At 45.4% G+C, this 21,625-nt stretch overlaps 1 protein-coding gene across 1 annotated transcript in view; it reads left to right on the forward strand.

Annotated features, from left to right (window-relative positions):
- NOP16 (NOP16 nucleolar protein) overlaps positions 1–21,625 on the forward strand; it is a 45,599-nt gene that overhangs the window by 18,757 nt on the left and 5,217 nt on the right. The window contains exons 3-4 of the mRNA XM_078769839.1: positions 15,046–15,133; positions 20,754–20,860. Coding sequence (XP_078625965.1) covers positions 15,046–15,133; positions 20,754–20,860 — 195 coding nt within the window. The remainder of the gene's footprint in view (positions 1–15,045; positions 15,134–20,753; positions 20,861–21,625) is intronic.

Raw genomic sequence — 21,625 nt, forward strand, 5'->3', positions numbered from 1 at the left:
GGGTTCTAAAAACCAATTCCCATTGACCAAACTGTGGTGCTTCTCAAGTTGGGGTCTCACTCCCCCGATTCATCACTCGGTGCCCCCGCACAATTTCGGTGGCTGGGTCGTGTGACGCTCCCAGCTGGTCCGCCCACCTGCACACCTCCACCACTGTTATTGCCTACCGAGCTCACCTGCTCCTCACCCTAACCTAACTAACTGGGGAAGGCCCTCTCGCACTCTCACCCCCTCAGTGCCCTCTCTGGCACGGGCTGCCCGATCCACACCCGGGATCCTCAGGCACCCACTGACACTAACGGCTCCCAGAGCCCACCTGCGGCCTCACCTGGCCGACATCTAACAGTGGCGGAGTGCCCAACCATTCACACTCATACTAACAGGCCACACGACCAGCCAATTTCACCACACCAATGCACCCATCCACAATACCATTCTGCATCCGCACCACAAATGCCAATATCCAACCACAATTTACCTATACCTTCTAACTATTCTTTAAACTACCCTCCCCGGGTACTCGTGAAAAGGGGTCCACTCTTCCCCCATCCACACCTTCGCACCATGCACACCACTCCGTACCACTTACTCCAACTCTCTCCACACCACTCATTCCAATACTCCATGTATTCCACACACCTGTGCTCTCATACTTGGTGCCGCCTGCACCCTTCTCTCCCCCAAGCGCATTCGCGCTGATCCACAACACTCACTACTCATACACTGCTCCACACACCTGTCCAGTTCTCACCCAGCATCATCTCATCTAACTACTCCCCTCTGAAACTTGCGCTTCCCAGTCGTCCCTTTAAACTATTGCGCTCCCTCGTCATTATCATCCACTCTAATCTACCTGCGTCCCCTCTACAGGTATCCTTGTCACTAACTAACCTTAACGTTACCTAATGTCATCTTTGCTAGATCCCTACACACAATATCCTAACCCACCCAGGCTAGTTTTCACTGCCATAAACCCCATAATCTATAGCGCATTTGCCCCCCATCATGGGAAGGGTGGCAGGGATGCCACCCTTACCCACCGTCATACGGCGCGAGTGGGACCTTGTGGGACCACCTCGTATGCGAGTCGTTGCCCGCCTGCTGGACCCCGTGCGTTGCCCCTTGCGGGGTCAGCGCGGGGCCGAACCGGCCGGGCCCCCACAGTACATTACCCCCAAGGGGCTCCCGTGCCTCCCCTGTCCCTCTAAAAACTACCCCTGTTGGTGTCGATGCATGGGTCACACTTCCGCAACCCCCTTGCAATTTTACAGTCCCCTTTCTCACCTCCTTCTCCATGCGCTCCTTACAGTGCCTCACCTCCTCGCGCACTCCTCCGACCTCCTCACTCACACCTCTTCTGATCTCCTCTCCCATCACTTGCATCTCCTGCCCAGATGCCACCCTCATCTGCTCCATTTCCTCCCTGTGAGCATCCAATTTAGTTTCTACCCCCATTCTGACCCCCTCTATCTGCTGCCCCATTTTTTAAACTTCCCTTTCCGCTTGGTACCTCATGTCCCTCAATTTGCCTTCCATACTGTTTTCTAACCCCATTAACCCATTTTTCACCCCCTCTAACCCATTGTCTAATCCCTCAAATTTCTTGTCTAATCCCTTAAGATTATTGTCTAACCCCTCAAATTTAGCTTCTAGCCGTTCCCCCATTTCTCCCATTTTGCCCCCCATTCTGCCCCCCAATCGCTCACTATCAGCCCTCATTTGCTCACTATCAGCCCTCATTTGCTCACTCTGAGCATCCATCCGATTCCCCAATTGCTGACTATTAGCCCTCATCTCGTCCTTCTGCAGGTTGAGGGACGCCTGCATTTGTACCATAAATTGCTCCATGAGGGCCTGCATTTGGGCCATCCCTCCCACTTGTGCAGCGGGTGCGGCCGCCGTAGCCATGTGCGAGGCGCCATTTTGCGCGCCCGCAACCTCGTGCGCGAGGACGCCGTTTTGCGAACCTGCCGCCCTCACTGCTTCGCTCTCCTCTTGTCCCTCAATTTGGGCCTGGATCGACCCTGCCTCAGTCTCCTCTACCGGAACCCAGCCGTCTTGATCTGCCATAGCGCGACTTTCAAAATTCGGGTTTTTTGTAAAACAAAACAATTTCCAACTGCTTGTAATTTTGAGCGCGTTAAGCGCGCTTCGGGCCTCGTATCCCACTCCTGACACCAATTGTTACGGATCGCGGATTAGATGTTATGATGGGCCGAGCGGATGGTCCACCGCGACCTAACAGTTATTCCCCGACTAGACCCCGATTCCACCCAGACGTTGACCAAATCGCGCTATGCTAAATCAATGATGGAAAGGACACAACGACTGGGATAGATGAAACGACGCAAGGGGTACAGTTCTCAAGACCTCCGGAGGAGGATATAATTACAGTGGGGGAGAAAAGGGGTAGATTACAAGGTAGAGTGAGGTAAAAGACACAGAAGAGATGGACACTTAATTGTGCATTTTTATTGAACACTTTATTGGTGCACCGGATGGTGCTGACTGCGTATGGGGTGGTGCTTTTGGTGCTTGGACGGGGTGCTCTGCACATTATTAAAGGCCGTAGGGCCACAGGGCACTCGTGGGTTGGTGTATCGATGCTGGCATGCGTGCTCTCTCTCTATGCATAACATCTGCATGTGTTCCTCAAAGAACAGGTCCTGGATCGTAGTGTAAATATCAGTGTAGTGTTGTATAAATAATGCTCCCTACCGGCTGTATGTTTAGTTTGAGGATGCTTTCCGCGATTCGGTTATCCTGTGGGTGTGTTTCTGTTAGGAGAAGGGTGCAACGTCGCAGGGGGACATATTTACTCATTTGTGAACATCTGTAAAACTGTCGCACTCAGGGTTGAGTTAATAGTAGAGGGAACTACATCTGAGTGCCACACTAAAGTAGGTAAAAATTTATCGGGTTGGGACGCCCCGAGGTAGAGAAGGGTGCAATGTTGCGGATATGGGATTTGCATCCATCCATATCCGCTTGTAAATATTCCCCTATTTCCTCAATACTTCCCAACTATCCCCAATCCCCCATTCCCTAGTCCCATTTTCGGTAAACAACACTCTGTAGACCCGACCTCCCCCTATTTCCCCCATTAAATGTCACACCCAGGTTCACCGCATCTCATGTAAGACAACTATAGGACATCTTGCTAGTTATTCTTACTCTATGTCAGTTAAGGACTCGTTTCCATTAATTCTGACTCTTCGTTGCACCAGAATGTGATTGTATGGCACCGTTAGGAAGTTTAGGACCTCCCAATACCTCCCCGCAGCTCTTCCTCATGGTTCAGCAACAACAACAACAACAACAGCAGCGGCGGGCGCGGGAGTGCGCGTCCTCACTCCGGCTTGGTTGGTAGGGGGTGTTGGGAGGGCACCAGGCCTTTCCAACGAGCCGCCATCGAACATGTGCTCGACGGGGTTACCAAATAGGGGCTCCCCGTCAGCTCCTCGTCAAGGGCGGAGCCCGGTAACCCCCGCACCCAATGGGAGCGGCGGACCGGTCCCATCTGGGGCGGAGCCAACCAGCCGAGGGCGTGTGACTCCCCGCTGAGCATGCGCAGGAAGAGGGAGGTGACGTCAGATGCGCGCTGAGCTTGGAGAAAGAAAGACGCCACCTCCGAGCGCTGTGAGGCCTCCCTGCATCTTTTGGACCGTGCTTTATCCTGTCCCCGAGCCAAGGTGCACCTTGTGCTATCGACTACCTGTCCCTTCCTGCCATCAATCCCTGTGTAAGTCAGCCTTGTTCCGTTTGTCTGTGGTCTGTCTGGGATAAGATAAGACTGTAATTAAGTGCCCATCACTTCTGTGTCTTTTACCTCACTCTACCTTGTAATCTACCCCTTTTCTCCCCCACTGTAATTATATCCTCCTCCGGAGGTCTTGAGAACTGTACCCCTTGCGTCGTTTCATCTATCCCAGTCGTTGTGTCCTTTCCATCATTGATTTAGCATAGCGCGATTTGGTCAACGTCTGGGTGGAATCGGGGTCTAGTCGCGGAATAACTGTTAGGTCGCGGTGGACCATCCGCTCGGCCCATCATCTATCTATTATTCCAGTAATCTCTGTGTGTCTGTGTGTTTGTTTGTTTGTCTGTGACCGCTGTTTCTCGACAACCACGGGTCCGATATACTTTAAACTTGCCAGGTATATTGCTGGGGACCCGAGGATGTGCCTTTTCAAGGTTTCATATTAATCGGACAAGTAGTTACCGAGCTATGTCCAAAAAACGATTCAACCAATCAGAGAGCAGCGAGCTATCACGTGTGCCGAACGTGGCGAACAGACTCTGCCTCGGACGGCACATTTGAGAGCGTATTCATTTATTTCACGTTGGCAAACTACGGGTCCACGGGTATGTTGGCGCTATGTTGGCGTTAAACTATGTTTTAAAACTAATTAAAACTAATTTGCGATTAATCGTAACTGCGATATGCGACCTTCCGGACAGTCAAATGAGGACGTCACTTCCGGACTTACGGATAGTCATAGTGACGACGTGAACGTGGCGAGCAGACGCTGTAAGGTACGATCGATTGTAGTACACGTTTATAATAACTCTGCCGATACAGGCCCGATTAACTGCAGCGCCATCCGAGCTGCGGCGTCGGGACGATACATTCATTGTACGGTCACATCACGCACTTACGGGCACGCCCATGGGCCCATGGGCACGCCCATGCATGCATGGGCGAAGACATTTTTTTTTTTTTTTTGGCAAGGAACGGGCACCCACGTACGGGCACGTCCTAGTAACATCTAATCCGCGATCCGTAACAAGGGAATAATTGTTACTGATCGCGGTTTAGATGTTACTAGGGCATGCCCGTACTATATATATATCTAAAATTATATCCCCCCCCCTCTATTTACATGAAATGGTTTGGTCCATTCGCAAAGCCAAAGCGAACGGCTTGCGAGTACGGTAGAACCCCCCCCCCTCTATTTACATGAAATGGTTTGGTCCATTCGCAAAGCCAAAGCGAACGGCGAACGGCTAAATCGCCATAGCTCGGTAGCTCGCTGCTCTCTGATTGGTCGAATCGTTTTTTGGACATAGCTCGGTAACTACTTGTCCGATTAATTTCAAACCTTGAAAAGGCACATCCTCGGGTCCCCAGCAATATACCTGGCAAGTTTCAAGTATATCGGACCGGTAGTTGTCGAGAAACAGCGGTCGCATACACACAGAGATTACTGGAATTATAGATAGACTAGGGCATTGCCCGTACTATATCTATATCTAAAATTATATCCCCCCCCTCTGTTTACATGAAATGGTTTGGTCCAAAGCGAACGGCTTGCGAGTACGGTGACAATCCCCCCCCTCTATTTACATGCAATGGTTTGGTCCAAAGCGAACGGCTTCCGGAGTTTGGTAAAGAAATCGCCATCGCGTGCACAAACGCGCAGGAAAGCGAATGAATCGCAAATTCGGTTTTATTAGTTTTAAAACATAGTTTAACGCCAACATAGTTTGCAAACGTGAAATAAATGAATACGCTCTCAAATGTGCCATCCGAGGCAGAGTGTGTCCTCCACGTTCGGCACACGCGATCGTTCGCTGCTCTCTGATTGGTTGAATCGTTTTTTGGACATAGCTCGGTAAGTAATTGTCCGATTAATATGAAACCTTGAAAAGGCACATCCTCGGGTCCCCAGCAATATACCTGGCAAGTTAAAAGTATATCGGACCCGTGGTTGTCGAGAAACAGCGGTCACAGACAAACAGACGTACAAACGTACAGACGTACAAACAGAGATTACTGGAATTATAGATAGATGATGGGCCGAGCGGATGGTCCACCGCGACCTAACAGTTATTCCCCGACTAGACCCCGATTCCACCCAGACGTTGACCAAATCGCGCTATGCTAAATCAATGATGGAAAGGACACAACGGCTGGGATAAATGAAACGACGCAAGGGGTACAGTTCTCTAGACCTCCGGAGGAGGGTATAATTAGTGGTGGAGAAAAGGGGTAGATTACAAGGTAGAGTGAGGTAAAAGACACAGAAGAGATAGGCACTTAGATACAATCTTATTTTAACCCAGACAGACCACAGACAAACGGGACAAGGCTGACTTACACAGGGATTGATGGCAGGAAGGGACAGGTAGTCGATAGCACAAGGTGCACCTTGGCTCAGGGACAGGATAAAGCACGGTCCAGTCCAGAGATGCGGGGAGGTGTCACAGCGCTCGGAGGTGGCGTCTTTCTTTCTCCAAGCTCAGCGCGCATCTGACGTCACCTCCCTCTTCCTGCGCATGCTCAGTGGGGAGTCACACGCCCTCGGCTGGTTGGCTCCGCCCCAGATGGGACCAGTCCGCCGCTCCCATTGGGTGCGGGGGTTACCGGGCTCCGCCCTTGACGAGGAGCTGACAGGGAGCCCCTATTTGGTAACCCCGTCGAGCACATGTTCGATGGCGGCTCGTTGGAAAGGCCTGGTGCCCTCCCAACACCCCCTACCAACCAAGCCGGAGTGAGGACGCGCACTCCCCGCGCTCGCCGCTGCTGTTGTTGTTGTTGTTGTTGCTGAACCGTGAGGAAGAGCTGCGGGGAGGTATTGGGAGGTCCTATACTTCCTAACGGTGCCATACAATCACATTCTGGTGCAACGAAGGGTCAGAATTAATGGAAACGAATCCTTAACTGACATAGACTAAGAATAACTAGCAAGATGTCCTATAGTTGTCCGTGAGATGCGGTGGACCTGGATGCGACATTTAATGGGGGGGAAATAGGGGGAGGTCGGGTCTACAGAGTGTTGTTTACAGAAAATGGGACTAGGGAATGGGGGATTGGGGATAGTTGGGAAGTATTGAGGAAATAGGGGAATATTTACAAGCGGATATGGATGGATGCAAATCCCATATCCGCAACAATATATATGTGTGTGTGTGTGTGTGTGTGTGTGTGTGTGTGTGTGTGTGTGTGTGTGTGTGTGTGTGTGTGTGTGTGTGTGTGTGTGTGTGTGTGTGTGTGTGTGTGTGTGTGTGTGTGTGTGTGTGTGTGTGTGTGTGTGCGCGTGTGCCTGGTAGTGTGTGTTTTGTGGTTTGTGTGTGTTTTTGTGTTTATTGCCTCCACCACCAAAGGTAAATGGAGGTTATGTTTTCATCCCTGTCTGTCTGTCTGTCTGTCTGTTTGTCTGTCTGTCCGTTTGTTTGTCCGTTTGTGAACAAAATTTCTGTGAACAGTTGTCGGTGTATATCTTTTGATATTTCGTTTTATATTTTTCTTTCTTCCTTTTCGCAATTGTTGGGGCTGTACTTGTTGTTTCTGTTTCTTGTATGACATCTTCCATTTGCACCTGTGTTTGGAAATGTTTTGTTAGGTGGATTAGGGATACCCACTCTGGTTTGTTACCGAAGAGGTCAGCTCAACTGGGATGCCAAAGGGTGGATGGAGGTTATGTTTTCACCCCTGTCTGTCTGTTTGTTTGTTTGTTTGTTTGTCTGTCTGTCTGTGAACCAGATATCTCAAAAAGTTGTGGATGGTATCAGACGAAATGATTCGATTTTAGTGGAGAACCAGATCCAGATCCGAATACTTGAATTTTTAAAGTGATTCTTTACCATTGGGAGATAGGACCAAAAATGATATATAGCAGGATATCTCAAAAGGTTATGGTCGGATTCGGACGAAACTTGGTGGACAGGTTGGGTGTGTGATAAGACCAAATCGATTTGATTTTGGTGAAGATCTGAATATGGATTCGGATATGAGAATTATTTAATTTTGTAAGTGATTCTTCACCATTCAAGTGGCAGCTACATTCAAGTGTAAGGTGTGCACAGAGGGAGCTGCAGATGGAGGAAATGTTGAGTTGGATCTTGGAGACGGCATGAAGCTGGAAGGTGTGAAAACATTTTGCTACCTAGGAGACATACTGAATGGAGAAGGTCGATCAGACTCAGCAACGGTTGTTGCTGGAGTGAGATGTGCATGGAAGAAGTTTCGGGGAACTGAGTGGCGTGCTGACGTGGAGGGGAGTGTCGTTGAAGCTGACGGGAAAGGTGTATGCTGCATGTGTGAGAAGTGTTATGATTTATGGGGGCGAGACATGGGTAATGAACGTAGAGCAGCAACGAAGGCTGGAAAGGGTGGAAATGCGAATGGTTCAGTGGACGTGTTGAGTATCGTTTAGAGAGAGGAAGACAAATGATGAATTGTGAAAGATGATGGGAATAGAGCCTGTGGTGGATTCTGTGAAGAGAAACAGGTTGAGATGGTTTTGTCATGTGCTGAGGAAGGATGAAAGTGACTTCTTGAGAAGAGTGATGGAAATGAATGCAGAAGGAAGTAGAGGTTGGGGAAGACCCAGAAAGACTTGGCGAAGCGTGGTGGAAGAAGAAATGTGGGCAAGGGGGTTAACAAGGGGAGATGCAGAAAATAGGGCAAAATGGAGAAGATTGTCATGGGGCCCGCAAGGCTAACCCCCGTCCGCGCAGGGAAAATGGCCTTAAAATGCCTGTTGTTGTCGTTGTCTACAGTTGTCATTCTGTGCTTCTGGTTGCGTTCCATCAGGCCGCTACCTTCTTCTCGTCTCGGCAGGTACATTCTCAGGATGCATTGATTTTTTGTAAAGCATTTTCTGGATGGCGAAGAGTTGTCTTGTTTTGATATGCAGTTTGTTGATTTCTGATTGTGGCCATTTTATTATTCCGCAGCTGTACTGGAATACTGGTAATTTTGCGAGTTGGTTTATGGCTTTGATTTTGTTCTTTGGAGATAGGTATGTTTTCAGGATCAGCCGTGTTCTTTGCAGATTTTCTTTGGTAATTGTTTTGTGCATTTGTTTGTGACATATATGGAGGCTCTCTGCTTCATTGTCTCACTCCTGTATTGTTGTATTTGTGTCAATTTTATGTTTGTTTTTGTTGGTTTGCTGGTGCATGTGGCACACTCATCCAGCCCATATTCCATATGAATGTCGTTGCAGTACTGTTTCAGTAATTTGAGTTGTTCTGCCAATTTTTTGTCTTTTGGTGCAAAGAGTTTTAATTCATCCATGTAAAGTAAATGTGTCACCTTTTTGGCTCTTTGGATGTTCTCTTATTTGATGCCATGGTGTATCCATGTCCTTGCTCTGAGCCAGGCAAAACAGGAGGGGTGAAAGGCTGTCTCCCTGGAAGATTTCTCGATGTATCTTCACTCCTGGTATTCCGATCTTTCCTTCCGAGCGCTGTAATATCAATGTGGTATTCCAAAGCTCCATTAAATGTTTCTGTATCAGTTTGATTACTTGGGGGTTGATCTTGTTCAATGAATGTGGGACAATATCCAGAGCTTTTTTGTAGTCTGTCCATGCTGTGGATAATTTTGTTCGTGTCTGTAGTGTGTGTATGTTTTGTGTGTTTGTCATGCTACTACTACAGTTCTGGGCGGATTACAGCCAGACCTGTTACATCGGATCAGAGTGACCCCAATTAGTGTATAGGTGTGTTTTTATCTTTGTCAGTTGTTTTGAAGGGAGGGGAGTTGGATTTGGGGAGGATGCAAATTCTCTATGTAAATGTTTGTCATGTATTACATTTATTATTTGATAGGGTATTACAATTCCCACCTTTTATAGTACAGTGTTCCTATCCCCACGTTTTTCAGTGCAGAGGTGTTTTGAATTATAAGCAGTAGGCATGTTTTTGCTTGAAGCACGTAACCCGGGTTATTATGCCTCCGCCGCTGAAGTCGTTGGAGCCATTATGTTTTCGCTTTGTCCATCTGTCCAAAGCCTGGTGTTGGCTTAGCAGTTAGGGTGCCGGCTTGGGATCCTAGGATCCTGGGTTCGAATCCCGGTCGATCGCTGAATTAACACCAGGGGGATTGACTCAGCCTGTCATCCTTCCGAGGTTGGCAAATTGAGTACCAGTTCACTGGTAATTCCTGTGTGTCGCAAGAGGCGACTAACAGGGTTGGCGGCAGGAAGGGCATCCAGCCATAAAATATTGCTTCAAAAAGGGGACCACGGTGCCCGAAAAGGCTAACGCCTGCTCTGCGGGGAAAAATGGCCTCCAAAGGTGGGTCTTCTTCTTCATCTGTGTGTGCTCGGTGTGGTCCTTATTTTTTGACTTTTAAAAGTTTAAGGTCTGACCCTGCCAAAAGGTTCCATTTACCACAAAAACAGTGTGAAATATTTTTTGAAAAATATCAATTTTTAGAGGTCGCCTAAGGCCTTGGAGGTTTTACCATGTACTTGTATAATACATGTATAGGGGGAAGCTGTGCAGTGCAACGGTAATGTTGCACTATTCGTGTATGTCAAGTAACATCACATGTGCTTGACAGATTATTTGATGTATTAGGGCTTTTATTTGTTGAATTATGCTTTTACTATACCAAGTTTTAATGAGTATATGACATACACGAATAGTGCAACATTACCCAGTGCAACAGTTTTTTGTTCACATCTTTCTTATTTGTCTTGTTCAAATACTTCTTCTTTCTTCCACAGATTGTTTTTTTGGCATCAAATGATGGCAGTTGCTACTATCAATCACATGAAAGTGTACCTTATAGATTTGTACATTAAGTACATCAGAGGTTGTTAGTCTAAACTTCCATCCAACAAACAAGCTCTGGGATACTTCCTGTTTCTCCACTTTGAAAACAAGCATCCTGTCAGAATGGCAGCAACACTAACAATTAAGAAAATCCTCGCATTTTGGCAAAAGGCGAATATTCCAGTTTGGCACAAGCAAGACTCTATCAAGGAGCTGGAATCCCTGTTTCTCCGATGGCAGGGTCTGAAGAAGCATGCTTCGAGGAAGACAGCCACTCAGGCAAAGAATGAGGAAGATTTCAAAGACTGTTTTGATGACTTATTTGACATTGCGCATGCACAAGCCCTGAGCATGATGACGATTGAAGAAGATAAGGAGTTCCTCATGGTGCATTGGGAAAAGGGACGCCATGGATGTATGGATAAAGTTGATGGGGTCCTGTTGTGAAAGCAAATAAAACTGTCAAGAAACTTTGGAGAAACGGAGAAAGCGACGCCTAACAGCAGAAAAAGTAGCTGAAGAAGCAGAGGCCCTGGCGATTCTAGAGGATAGCAGCAGTTCAACCAACGAAGAATCTGCCTCCGATTGTGAGGATGAAGCTCCTTCATCTGGTGCGTCTCCATTGCCACCAAAACGAGGGCGAAAAGCAATCATAACCCAGGGGACCCAGGATGAGTGTGCAAAGGATTCTTGAACATGCAACGCATATCTTTGGATACAGTTGATCGAGAATTAAGTTTATCAAAAATGTACAGAATTTAATTTGCAACACTTAATGCTTTCATTTGGTATTAGTATGGCTTCTGTAAGTTAAAAATAGGAAAGATATGAATGATAAACTGATGTTCCATGCAACTTCCCCTATACACGTACATGGTAAAAATTCAAGGGCCTTGGGCGACCTCTAAATATTGATATTTTTCAATAACATTTTACACTGTTTGTGTGGCAAATGGAGCCTTTTGGCAAATGGAGCTTTTTTGGAGCCAACCTTAAACACTTGAAATTTTTTTTTACCCCCAAATAAGGACCGCCCTAGTGCGTGCGTCCGTCTGTGATAGGTTTTCGGTCCTGCAATAACTTGAGAACAGCTTAATATATCTAAGTCAAACTTTGTGCAGGTATGTATAATGAGGAAAAGATGAACTGATTAGATTTTGGGTTCATGTGGTCGAAGGCCAAAGGTCAGAGGTCATATTAGGTAAAAAAAAATCCTTTTACCGCGATAACTTGTGAATCGGTGATGGTATTCTGACCAAATTTGCTACGCTTATGTATAATGATGTAAAGATGAACTGATTCGATTTTTGGGTCAAAGGTCAAAGTCTGTAATATGTATATAACTTGAGAATGGCTGAAGTGATCTAATTCAAACTTGGTACAGGTATGAATAATGATTTAAAGATTTTAACTGATTAGACTTTTGGGTCAAAGGTCAAAGTCAAAGTCTGTAATGGGTCTATAACTTGAAAACGGCTGAAGTGATCTAATTAAAACTTGGTACAGGTATGTTTAATGATGTAAACATGAACTGATTAAAGTTTGGGGTCAAGAGCGCAAATGTCAGAGGTCATGTCAGGTAAAATTGTGATAACTTGAGAACAGCTGAATGGAGTTAAATCAAACTTGGTACAAGTATTATAAAGATGTAATAATGTGGGCGGAGGCATATCGGTCGTCGTCGTGACGTCGAAGTGTCGTTCTACTTTTTTTTCAAGGTAGCAATACTTTTGTTAGCAAGCAATATCTATGTAGTATTTTGGAATCCCTCTTTATTAGCAAATTTTGTAAAAGTTAAAAAAAAAAAAAAAAAAATATTAGCAAATTCACTCAATATAGGACCAAAAATGTGTGCACCTTTGCATGTGTGTGTGTACACAATTAGCCTGTCCTCTGTTCACATGCCTTTTGAGATGATTTATACTTTATAGTTTACCATTTGAGCTTTAGTAGTCCAATTTTCAAAACAAAGATTTGTTATGAAAATCTAGAGAACACATACATATTTAATATATTATGTGTGTGTGTGTGTGTGTGTGTGTGTGTGTGTGTGTGTGTGTGTGTGTGTGTGTGTGTGTGTGTGTGTGTGTGTGTGTGTGTGTGTGTGTGTGTGTGTGTGTGTGTGTGTGTGTGTGTGTGTGTGTGTGTGTGTGTGTGTGTGTGTATATATATATATATATATTCATTCATTCATTCATTCATTCATTCATTCACACCACATTTCCCCACATTTACGTCCCCACACCAGACTTCAGATACGAAACAATGGGAGAATCAATCAAAGTAACCATTGTTTGCGCGTCTGTGCTTATCTGTCTCAGTAGTCGTCAGGAATTGTCCGGGATGGTCAGCTCCAAGCGCAGTCGTCCGACCGCGCTCCGGTTGGCGCGAACCGCTCGGGCATTTGCACGAACACCCCTCGCTGCACGGTCCGTCCCGCGCCACACAGCACAGCACGCAGGCATCAGGAGCACGAACAACAGGGGAGGATGATTGTCGGCGCTGGTCTCTCCACCAAAGTCCAAAGGCAAGAACAGGTCCAGCACGAAGTGACAGTCCAGAGCAAGAGGCCAAGGGAAGAGAGGAAAATGCCGGCGAGCGAGAGGTTTTACTCACCGTCACTTGCTTGACGTCAGCCCTCCTCTCCCCCAACCAGCGCGGTGCCCCTCGACTTCTCGAATCTTCTCACCACGTTGGTGTCCTCTCATTGGCCGAGCGCTTTTTGCCCTTCGTGTCATGCCATCCGTCGGTGACCAATCAGTCTGCCGCTTCCTTTCACCAATCAGTGGCCAGCTTCTTACCCCATGGTGCAATCTTCCCATCAAAGCCTTCTTGACCAATCACGCGTGAAGTGGGCATGGCCTCAGCCTGCCTTGCACGATGTTCCATCGCCATGGTGGCGTACTGCGCGGCCGCTGCCTGTTGGTCTTTCCGGGCAGTCCTTATGACGGCGGGGGATGAATTAATGTGGTGCACTAATGGGCTTATCTAATGTATAAGAGTGCGTTGCGATACGGTACACATGTATGATCACAGAGGGAACGACGTTCAATGGAGTCTTATCCTTATTCTCTAGAACTATTTATCACGCCCATTCCTCGTAATGGGGATGAAGACGCACCTTAATCCGAACAAACAGCCTAAACAGCACTTATTACAGGTGAGATTCTCTAGCACGACAGACGAAGCATGATACCTATTCAGATCTACCTAAATCTATATATGCCCACCCCAAAATTCATAACACAATATATATATATATATATATTGTTACGTTTATGGGGGTAGGTAAAGAATACTGTAGGGAAATTAGAATTGTATAGGAAATAGCATGGACCGCATAATGTGTAGGAGCATTTTCATGTAATAAGTATGGAAAATGTAGCTTTTGTTTGTTTAAATGTGCATCATATGGGGGATGATGCCATGCTAATTAGTAATAGGGATTAAGGTTAGTTTTCCCCAGTACGTCACAAAACGTTTTTTTCCTAACAATTTTCCCAAACATTTTTGCTGACACGGCCAGCCATGAAAAACGAACAACTACAAGCCAAGCAGTAGCAGGTCGAACTAAGCCCGCCCCCATGGACCTAATACGGCAAAAGACCCGCCCAGAAGAGGCAGAGAATCAGTGGGCGGAGAAGAAAGCCGGCAGGCCATGCCCCAATGGACGCGTTTGGCTTGTGCTGAGGTAGAATAGTGCGCTTCTGCTGACGATTGCACAAGAAGGCTTGGCCATTTTGTGTGCTTGCATATTTTGTGTGCGCTTTGATGAGAGTGAGGAGCTTTGGACGGTTGGACTCACCAGGGTGCTGGAGGCCGCGTTGTGCTTGCCCAATCAGTGGAACCCGAAAGAAGGCCATCTTCATTGCTCGCCCCACGGCTCTGGGAGCCTATGACATGCAGGCTTTTCATTGGTGGTCGCCATCTTGTGCGCTACGGTGCGGGAAGCCCTGAATTTCGCCACTGCCACTGATCTCTAAAAAGGACCCATTTTGGTTTATAGATAAGTGCCAGCGAAAAGGGAGATTTTTATTTTATTTCTCCCTGTGTGTGGTTGAGTCAGTGCGTGGAAGTACCTCAAAGTAGAGAATTTTAGCTTTACCTCAGCATTTGTTTTTGTCCGAGTCGTATTTTTATGAAATCATAATTGTGTTGCATTTTATTGTCGTGTTTGCATGTTTTGTGGTTTCAGGATAAACCTGTGTGTTTCGTTTAATTAAACGCCTTGCATCACTTCCATCCTGCACGCACAAAAATTAACGACATCATCGATCGGCAGGTAGCCTCGGCAGTTGAGGCTGGTTTGGCTACCTGTCCCCGGGTGGTCTTAATCGCCAGGGACACGACAATATATATATTTGTTGTTGTTGTTGCTGTTTTCCTCAAGTTTAGTTTGAGTGCAAAGTGTATGCTGGTGGCCTTTGCATTTTGGGTTGCTTTAAGTAGTCTTGTCATATTTGTGATCGGTATGAAAGCACCCTTGGGAAAACCAAACTAATTTTTATGATGCTTTGTTTATGTCATTCTCAGGGCTCTGCTTCTCTGGGTGATGAGACTCTTCCAATGGAAACCGATGCAAGTACAATTAAACCACCAAAGAAAGCTCACATTGTGAAAGGTATATGGACCGTAACGTTTTCTAACTACTCTGAATGGAAGTGCTCGATTGGAGTTCTTGAATCAACATAATAAAAACTAAAAATGCTAATTTGACGTGATGCAAACTCAATTTTGATCTGTTGTTAACCACGACCTGCAACATGGGAACAGCTGCAAGAATACACGAATACATGAATCACCTTATTTTTGACTTGCTTTGTAAGTGACAGTTCTACCCCATAACGTTCGTCTACGACTTGAGTCATAAACGCCGTCTCTTAGCATTGCCAAGCAGCCCATTAGAATGTAAACAATAGTTTTATTTTATAACTTTTCACCTTTTTACATTAAACATTACTATACCATTAAACATTTAAAATAAGCCGCTCATTTTGATCACTCTTCTTGATTTATCTAGCTGCTTGCAGAATGCAAGGACACTCCACTTCATCAAATAAATAAAGCTCTTTCACTATTGGCCTACACTTCATCAAATATATAATGTTTGTATTTATTATGTCTGCACGTAGGATAGTCAAATATCTGCTTGCAGTCTACCCTGGTGTTGGAACCCTGGTGTTGGGCTAGTGGCTAGGGTGCCAGCTTAGGATCCTAGGATCCTGGGTTTGAATCCCGGTCGATCGCTGAATTAACGCCAGGGGGGTTGACCGAGCCTGTCATCCTTCCGAGGGCGGCTAATTGAGTACCAGTTCACTGGTAATTCCCTGTTTGTCGTTAAAGGCGGCAAAAAGGGTTGGCGTCAGGAAGGGCATCCGGCCGTAAAACATTGCTTCAAAAAGGGGACCAAAAAACAACAACAACCACGGTTCCCGAAAAAGGCCAACCCCCGCTTTGCGGGGAAAAATGGCCTCTAAGGTGGTTATATTTATAGTCTACAAGCATGCCCCACCAGGCCTGTTGATTCATTCTACCATCTATTTTTTTTAATCCAAGTAAAATATTGCTCTTTGGGGTAAACTTTGTGCTATTGGACAAGTACCATCTTGCATTACAACCCGCATATCTTGTATATAGCAGAGTACCCGCCCTATGGGCAATCTTGTTCCAAGCGAGCAACACATTTTTCTGCCATCGGATATTTTCTACTGACACTGCTTTGATCTGGATTTCTTGCTGATTTCCTTTGGTAATATTGCTCTTGCTGATTTCTGTTCAACTTAGGTTTTGCGTTGTTTTTTGAGGCATCTCAATTTTCCAGAAAAAAACATCAACCGTCACCCCAGCTAACAATACCCATGACCAACCCACACCCTCCTCTCCACCCCCCCCCCCCCCCTTCAACATTCCCTCACAATCCTGCTTCAACAGTCACCCTAGCTAACAATACCCACGACCACCCCACTCCTCCTCCACCATATCGGAATCCGAGCTCTCAATGCACCGTTTCTCTATGTATCGTCATCGGCATGATCACGGTGAGTTCGCAATGTGACGTCACTGGCAAACTCGAAAATCTATAGTTTCGGCTAGGGGTTTTTTCGGCACTTTGTGATTGGCAAATAAAAACTAGAACGCCACTCGGTAGAGCGCATACTCCCACCGTGGGTGGCCGCTGCTGAGCCCTATCTTCCAATGGTAAAAAATCATTCAAAAAATTCCTGGATCCGGAATAATAGCCTGAGCTTCACCAAAAACTAATCAATTCTTCCATATCCCAAGGGCAATCATCCCACCAACTTTCATCCAAATCCGTTCAGAACTTTTCCAGATATCTTGTTCATGAACATACGAACACACACACACACACACACACACACACACACACACACACACACACACACACACGGACACGATCGAATGCATTACTCCCTGGCAGGAGTAAAAAAAATCCCTTTAAATTAGACCGTGATAAATGATTGCCAATGGTTTTTCAGGAAAAAAAATTGTTTGGGTTCCCCTTTAAGGGTCTTTTGGGTCTTCAGGGTCTTTTCAGTCTTTGGGGTAATTTTGGTCTTCAGGGTATTTTGGGGTCCATTGGGTGTTTGGGGTATTTTGGGTCTTTAGGGTCATTTTGTTCTTTGGGGTCTTTTTGGTATTTTGGGTCTTTGGTGTAATTTGGATCTTTGGTATTCTTTGGGGGTCTTTTGGGTCTTCATGGTATTTTGGGTCTTCAGGGTATTTTGGGTCTTCAGGGTATTTTGGGTCCATTGGGTCTTTTCAGTCTTTTAGGTCTTCGGGGTCTTGGGGGTCTTTTGCATATTTTGGATCTTTGGGATCCATTTGGGTCTTCGGGGTCTTTTCAATATTTTTGGTCTTTGGGGTCTTTTGGTTCCTTTGGGTCCTCAGGGTCTTTTGGGTCTTCGGGGTCTTCTCAGTCTTTTGGGTCCTCGGGGGGGGGGGGGCGGGAGGGGATGGAGGGGAGGGGTCTTTTGGGTCCTCTGGGTACTTTAGGTTAAGTATTTCAGGTTGCAATTGTGGGTGGTGTTGATTCAGCTGTCGAACCAATGGGTGAAGAGCGGACATACATACATACACACATCCATACATCCATCCATCCATACATACATACATACATACATACATACAAACACTTGCTCCATTATATATAGATGTTGGTTTGATGTCTTCCTTCATTTTGGATCGGCAGATCCAGAAACTGCCTCTAGTTTTACAAACAGGTTACACTTTATTGCATTCATTATCTCTAATTGCTGTTGTGTAAATTCATTTCTGACACACAAAAAGGTACTTGCAACTTTGGCCTGCAAAAACCCATGGTGGCCATCGAAGAGTATTTACAGTCGTGGCCAAAAATATTGGCACCCTTGCACTTTTTTCAAATAACTCGCAATTTTCTCTAAAAATACGTTGAAATTTACCAAAGTGCAGTCATACCCCGTTTTACGCCATTTCGACCTACGTCAAATCCGACTTTACGTCACTCTTCTAGAGTAAATTTCAGTTCAGCGAACGTCATTATGTGCGACTTTACGTCACTCCTACGGACGTGAAAAAAATTTAACAATTTAAACAATTGAATGTTTTTACGTTTTAACGATTGTTGATCGTTGTTTTAACGTTGATGTTTTAACGATCGAAACAATTTAAAATACAATAAAAAAGCACATTAAAAATATAAAAAAATGTATGTACAGTATACGTACGCGTAGGTGCTGGTTCTCATTTAAAACAAAGGCGACGCCATATGCTTTTTGTCCTGTGCTGCGGTCGCGCGCTTGCTTTGCCTTTCGCTTGTATTTTTGTGATTATTCCTTTACTGTGTAAAGTTTTTGTTTACTGTGTAAAACAACCAACGTAACGTGGCAACGGCGAAACATGACGATGCTTTCTCGGACGACCGTCCGTGGCAGACGTCACGTCACGTTACCGTGCAGAGTGTGCAATGTCCGCGACGAGGTCAGGCCCCATGGCCCATGGCCCATGTGAAACGAACGACAGTGTCATGCCTCGAGCCGGGGTGCCTCGTCGGGCACCTATCCGGCGTCGACGAACTGATCGACGTGTGCATGTGCACATGTGCATGGATTTGCAAATTTGCAATTTGCTGCGAATCCGCAGCCTCCTCCAGTTATTTACTCTAGTTTTACGGTGTTTGTCTTCATTTAAGGCATGTTTATGACATTACGCCCAGTTTACGTCAAAAACCGAGTTCTGTCACGGCTTATGGAACCAATTAATGATGTAGGCCGGGGTATTACTGTATTTGGTTTTCATAATTCTTTATTTCACTGTTAATATTACAGAACCTTTGTTTTTAATTTATTCAGAACTTAATATATCCTTTTAAATCGGAAAATAAAAAGAAATTGCATTGACAAAATTATTGACACCCTAGATTTAATATTTGGTAGCACGGCCTTTGGCCAAAATAACTGCAGTCAAGCGCTTCCTATAGCCATGAATAAGCTTCCTCCACCTCTTGACTGTCAGTTTGGCCCACTCTTCTTCTGTAAACTGCCCCAGTTTTCCAAGATTTGAAGGGTGCCTTCTCCCAACTGCTGTTTTCAGATCTCCCCACAGGTAATCAATGGGATTTAGATCTGGACTCATTGATGGCCACTTCAGAACAGTCCAGCATTTTGTCTTGAACCATTCCTTGGTACTTTTTGAAGTGTGTTTGGGGTCATTGGAGCTGCAAGACCCATTACCTTCGACGGAGACCCAGCTTTCTGACACTGGGTTGAACATTGCGTTCCAAAATGCCTTGGTAATCTCCTGATTTCTTGATGCCATGCACACATTCAAGACACCCAGTGCCATAGGCAGCATAGTAACCCCAACACATCACTAAACCTCCTCCATGTTTGACTGTCGGGAAGGTGTTCTTTTCTTTGAAGGCTTCATTTTGTTTTCTGTAAACATAGAGATGATGTGCTTTCCCACAAAGCTCTAATTTGGTCTCATCTGTCCACAGGACATTCACCCAGAAGGAGTTTGGTTTGTTCAGTTGTGTTTTGGCAAACCCCAGTCAGGCTTTCTGATGTCTCTCTCTCTCAGCAGTGAGGTCCTACTGGGTCTCCTACCATAGAACCTTTTTCATTGAGTTGGCGACGGATGATGCGTGTTGAAACTGTCGTACCTTGTGTTTTAAGGTCAGCCTGAATCTGTTTGGCATTTGATCGAGATACTTTCTCCACCATTCAAACAATCCTTATCTGCAATCTTCGATCAAGTTTTCTCTTGCGGCCATGTCCAGGGAGGTTGACTACAGTACAGTGTCATGGGCCTTAAACTTCCTGATAACATTGCGTGCAGTGGACACAGGAACATCAAGGTCTCTGGAGATGGACTTGTAGCCTTGAGATTGTCCATGCTTGGCTACAATCTTGTCTGACCTCCTCAGACAATTCTCTGGTTTTCTTTCTTTTCTCCATGCTCATTGTGGTACACATAGTGACACAAAACAGCAGAATGACTCCTTTTCTCTATTCAAACTGGATGAATGAGTGATTTTTATATTGCAGGCACCTGCAACTCACCACAGGTGAGTTCAATTCCAAGGTAAAGGAGAATCACCTGCTTGAAATCTAATTATTTCTGACGACTTCTAAAACAACAACAACAACAACAGGCATTTTAAGGCCATTTTCCCTGCAAGAGCGGGGGTTAGCCTAAAGGTGACAGTGACAAGAGCGGTGACTTCTAAAAGGTGACAATAATATTTTCAGGGCCATTTTAGAACTTCTGTGTGGATTTAGTACATTTTTCAGCATTTTTTGTTTTGTTCCACTGCAAACCCAATAAATACATATGTGGATCCCAAAATTATTTAATTTCAACGATTTTCTGGAAAAATGGTGCATTATTTGAAAAAAAAGTGCAAGGGTGCCAATATTTACAAGTGCTTGTAACTTTTGTTTTATTTATGAGCGGTGTTACGAATAATTAGTCCCCTACTGGTTTCAGGTTTCACCAGAGGGGACCATTGGTTTGCTTTCTATCTGTCTGTCTGTCCATCAGTCTGTCCCACCTGTAGTTTTCCAGACTTTTCCCCCTACCCTTTAACATATTAAACTGAAACTTGGTATTTTTTCAATTTCCCATGAAGAACATTCATTGGGACTGGTAGTAAATTATTGGGACATGTATTGTAAAGCAGTTATCACTGTGTGCTTGTTAATTAATGACATAATAAATCATTTTCTATTTTATGACAGCATTGACTGAGGAAGCTTCACGTCGAGCTGATCCTTCACTCACCCTCTCCCGTGAGATCATCATGTTTGTTCAACACATGGTGGCAACACATGGAGAAAACTACAAGGTACCTGAAAAATGACTGACTATACCAACTTGTACGTTGCGTTTGCAATGAAAAAGCTAGCATATCCTTTATTTGTATGAAGCTTTTTGAAGGTACATGCCTTTTTTTTTTTCATTGTCGTAAATGTTTCAAACGTTGGGTTGCCCATTTAATCAATGTGCATATTTTCAAGTGTTTGTGTGTTTGTGCATTTGTGCGTTCTTCTTTCACGTTCCTCTTTCATGGCCGAACCATAGTACCTAGAGCCCCAAATTTTGGGTGTGTACGTACTTCAGAATCTGGGGAAGGTTTAAACTACCATACGTTGATCTTGACATCTGTTTTGAGGCCACCAAAAGCCACTATAAAGTGTATATTGGGATGTGGTGTTCGGCAGTGCTTCTGCCAGCTCACAGGGAAAAGGCAACCACCATGAGGCCAATAACTCCCTAACTTTTCAATGTCCAACACATCCCAAAACCACCGCTGGGAAAAGCTCATCTTGCTGGGTAGTGCTGGGTAACCCCTGCTAGTTCCCCTGCACTCGCGAAGCGAAAAGCAGGGTTGTGCATTCGGATGCGTGTGTGGAGTATGTGTCTGCATTTTAAAAATTCATTTTCTTGGCAACCGTTGGTCCAGTTGACACGAAATTTTACCATAGGAGTGCCTCTGACTGTAGAATTTTTTATTCATAATAATGACGTCATAGGTCACGTGGTACGGATGCAATCATGGAAAAACGTTCCACCTCATATCTCCCAAACTACAGCTGGCTATGTCAATCTA

This window comes from Myxine glutinosa, chromosome 1 (assembly GCF_964187855.1).
Source record: "Myxine glutinosa chromosome 1, kmMyxGlut1.1, whole genome shotgun sequence".
NCBI classification, from domain to species: Eukaryota; Metazoa; Chordata; class Myxini; order Myxiniformes; family Myxinidae; genus Myxine; species Myxine glutinosa.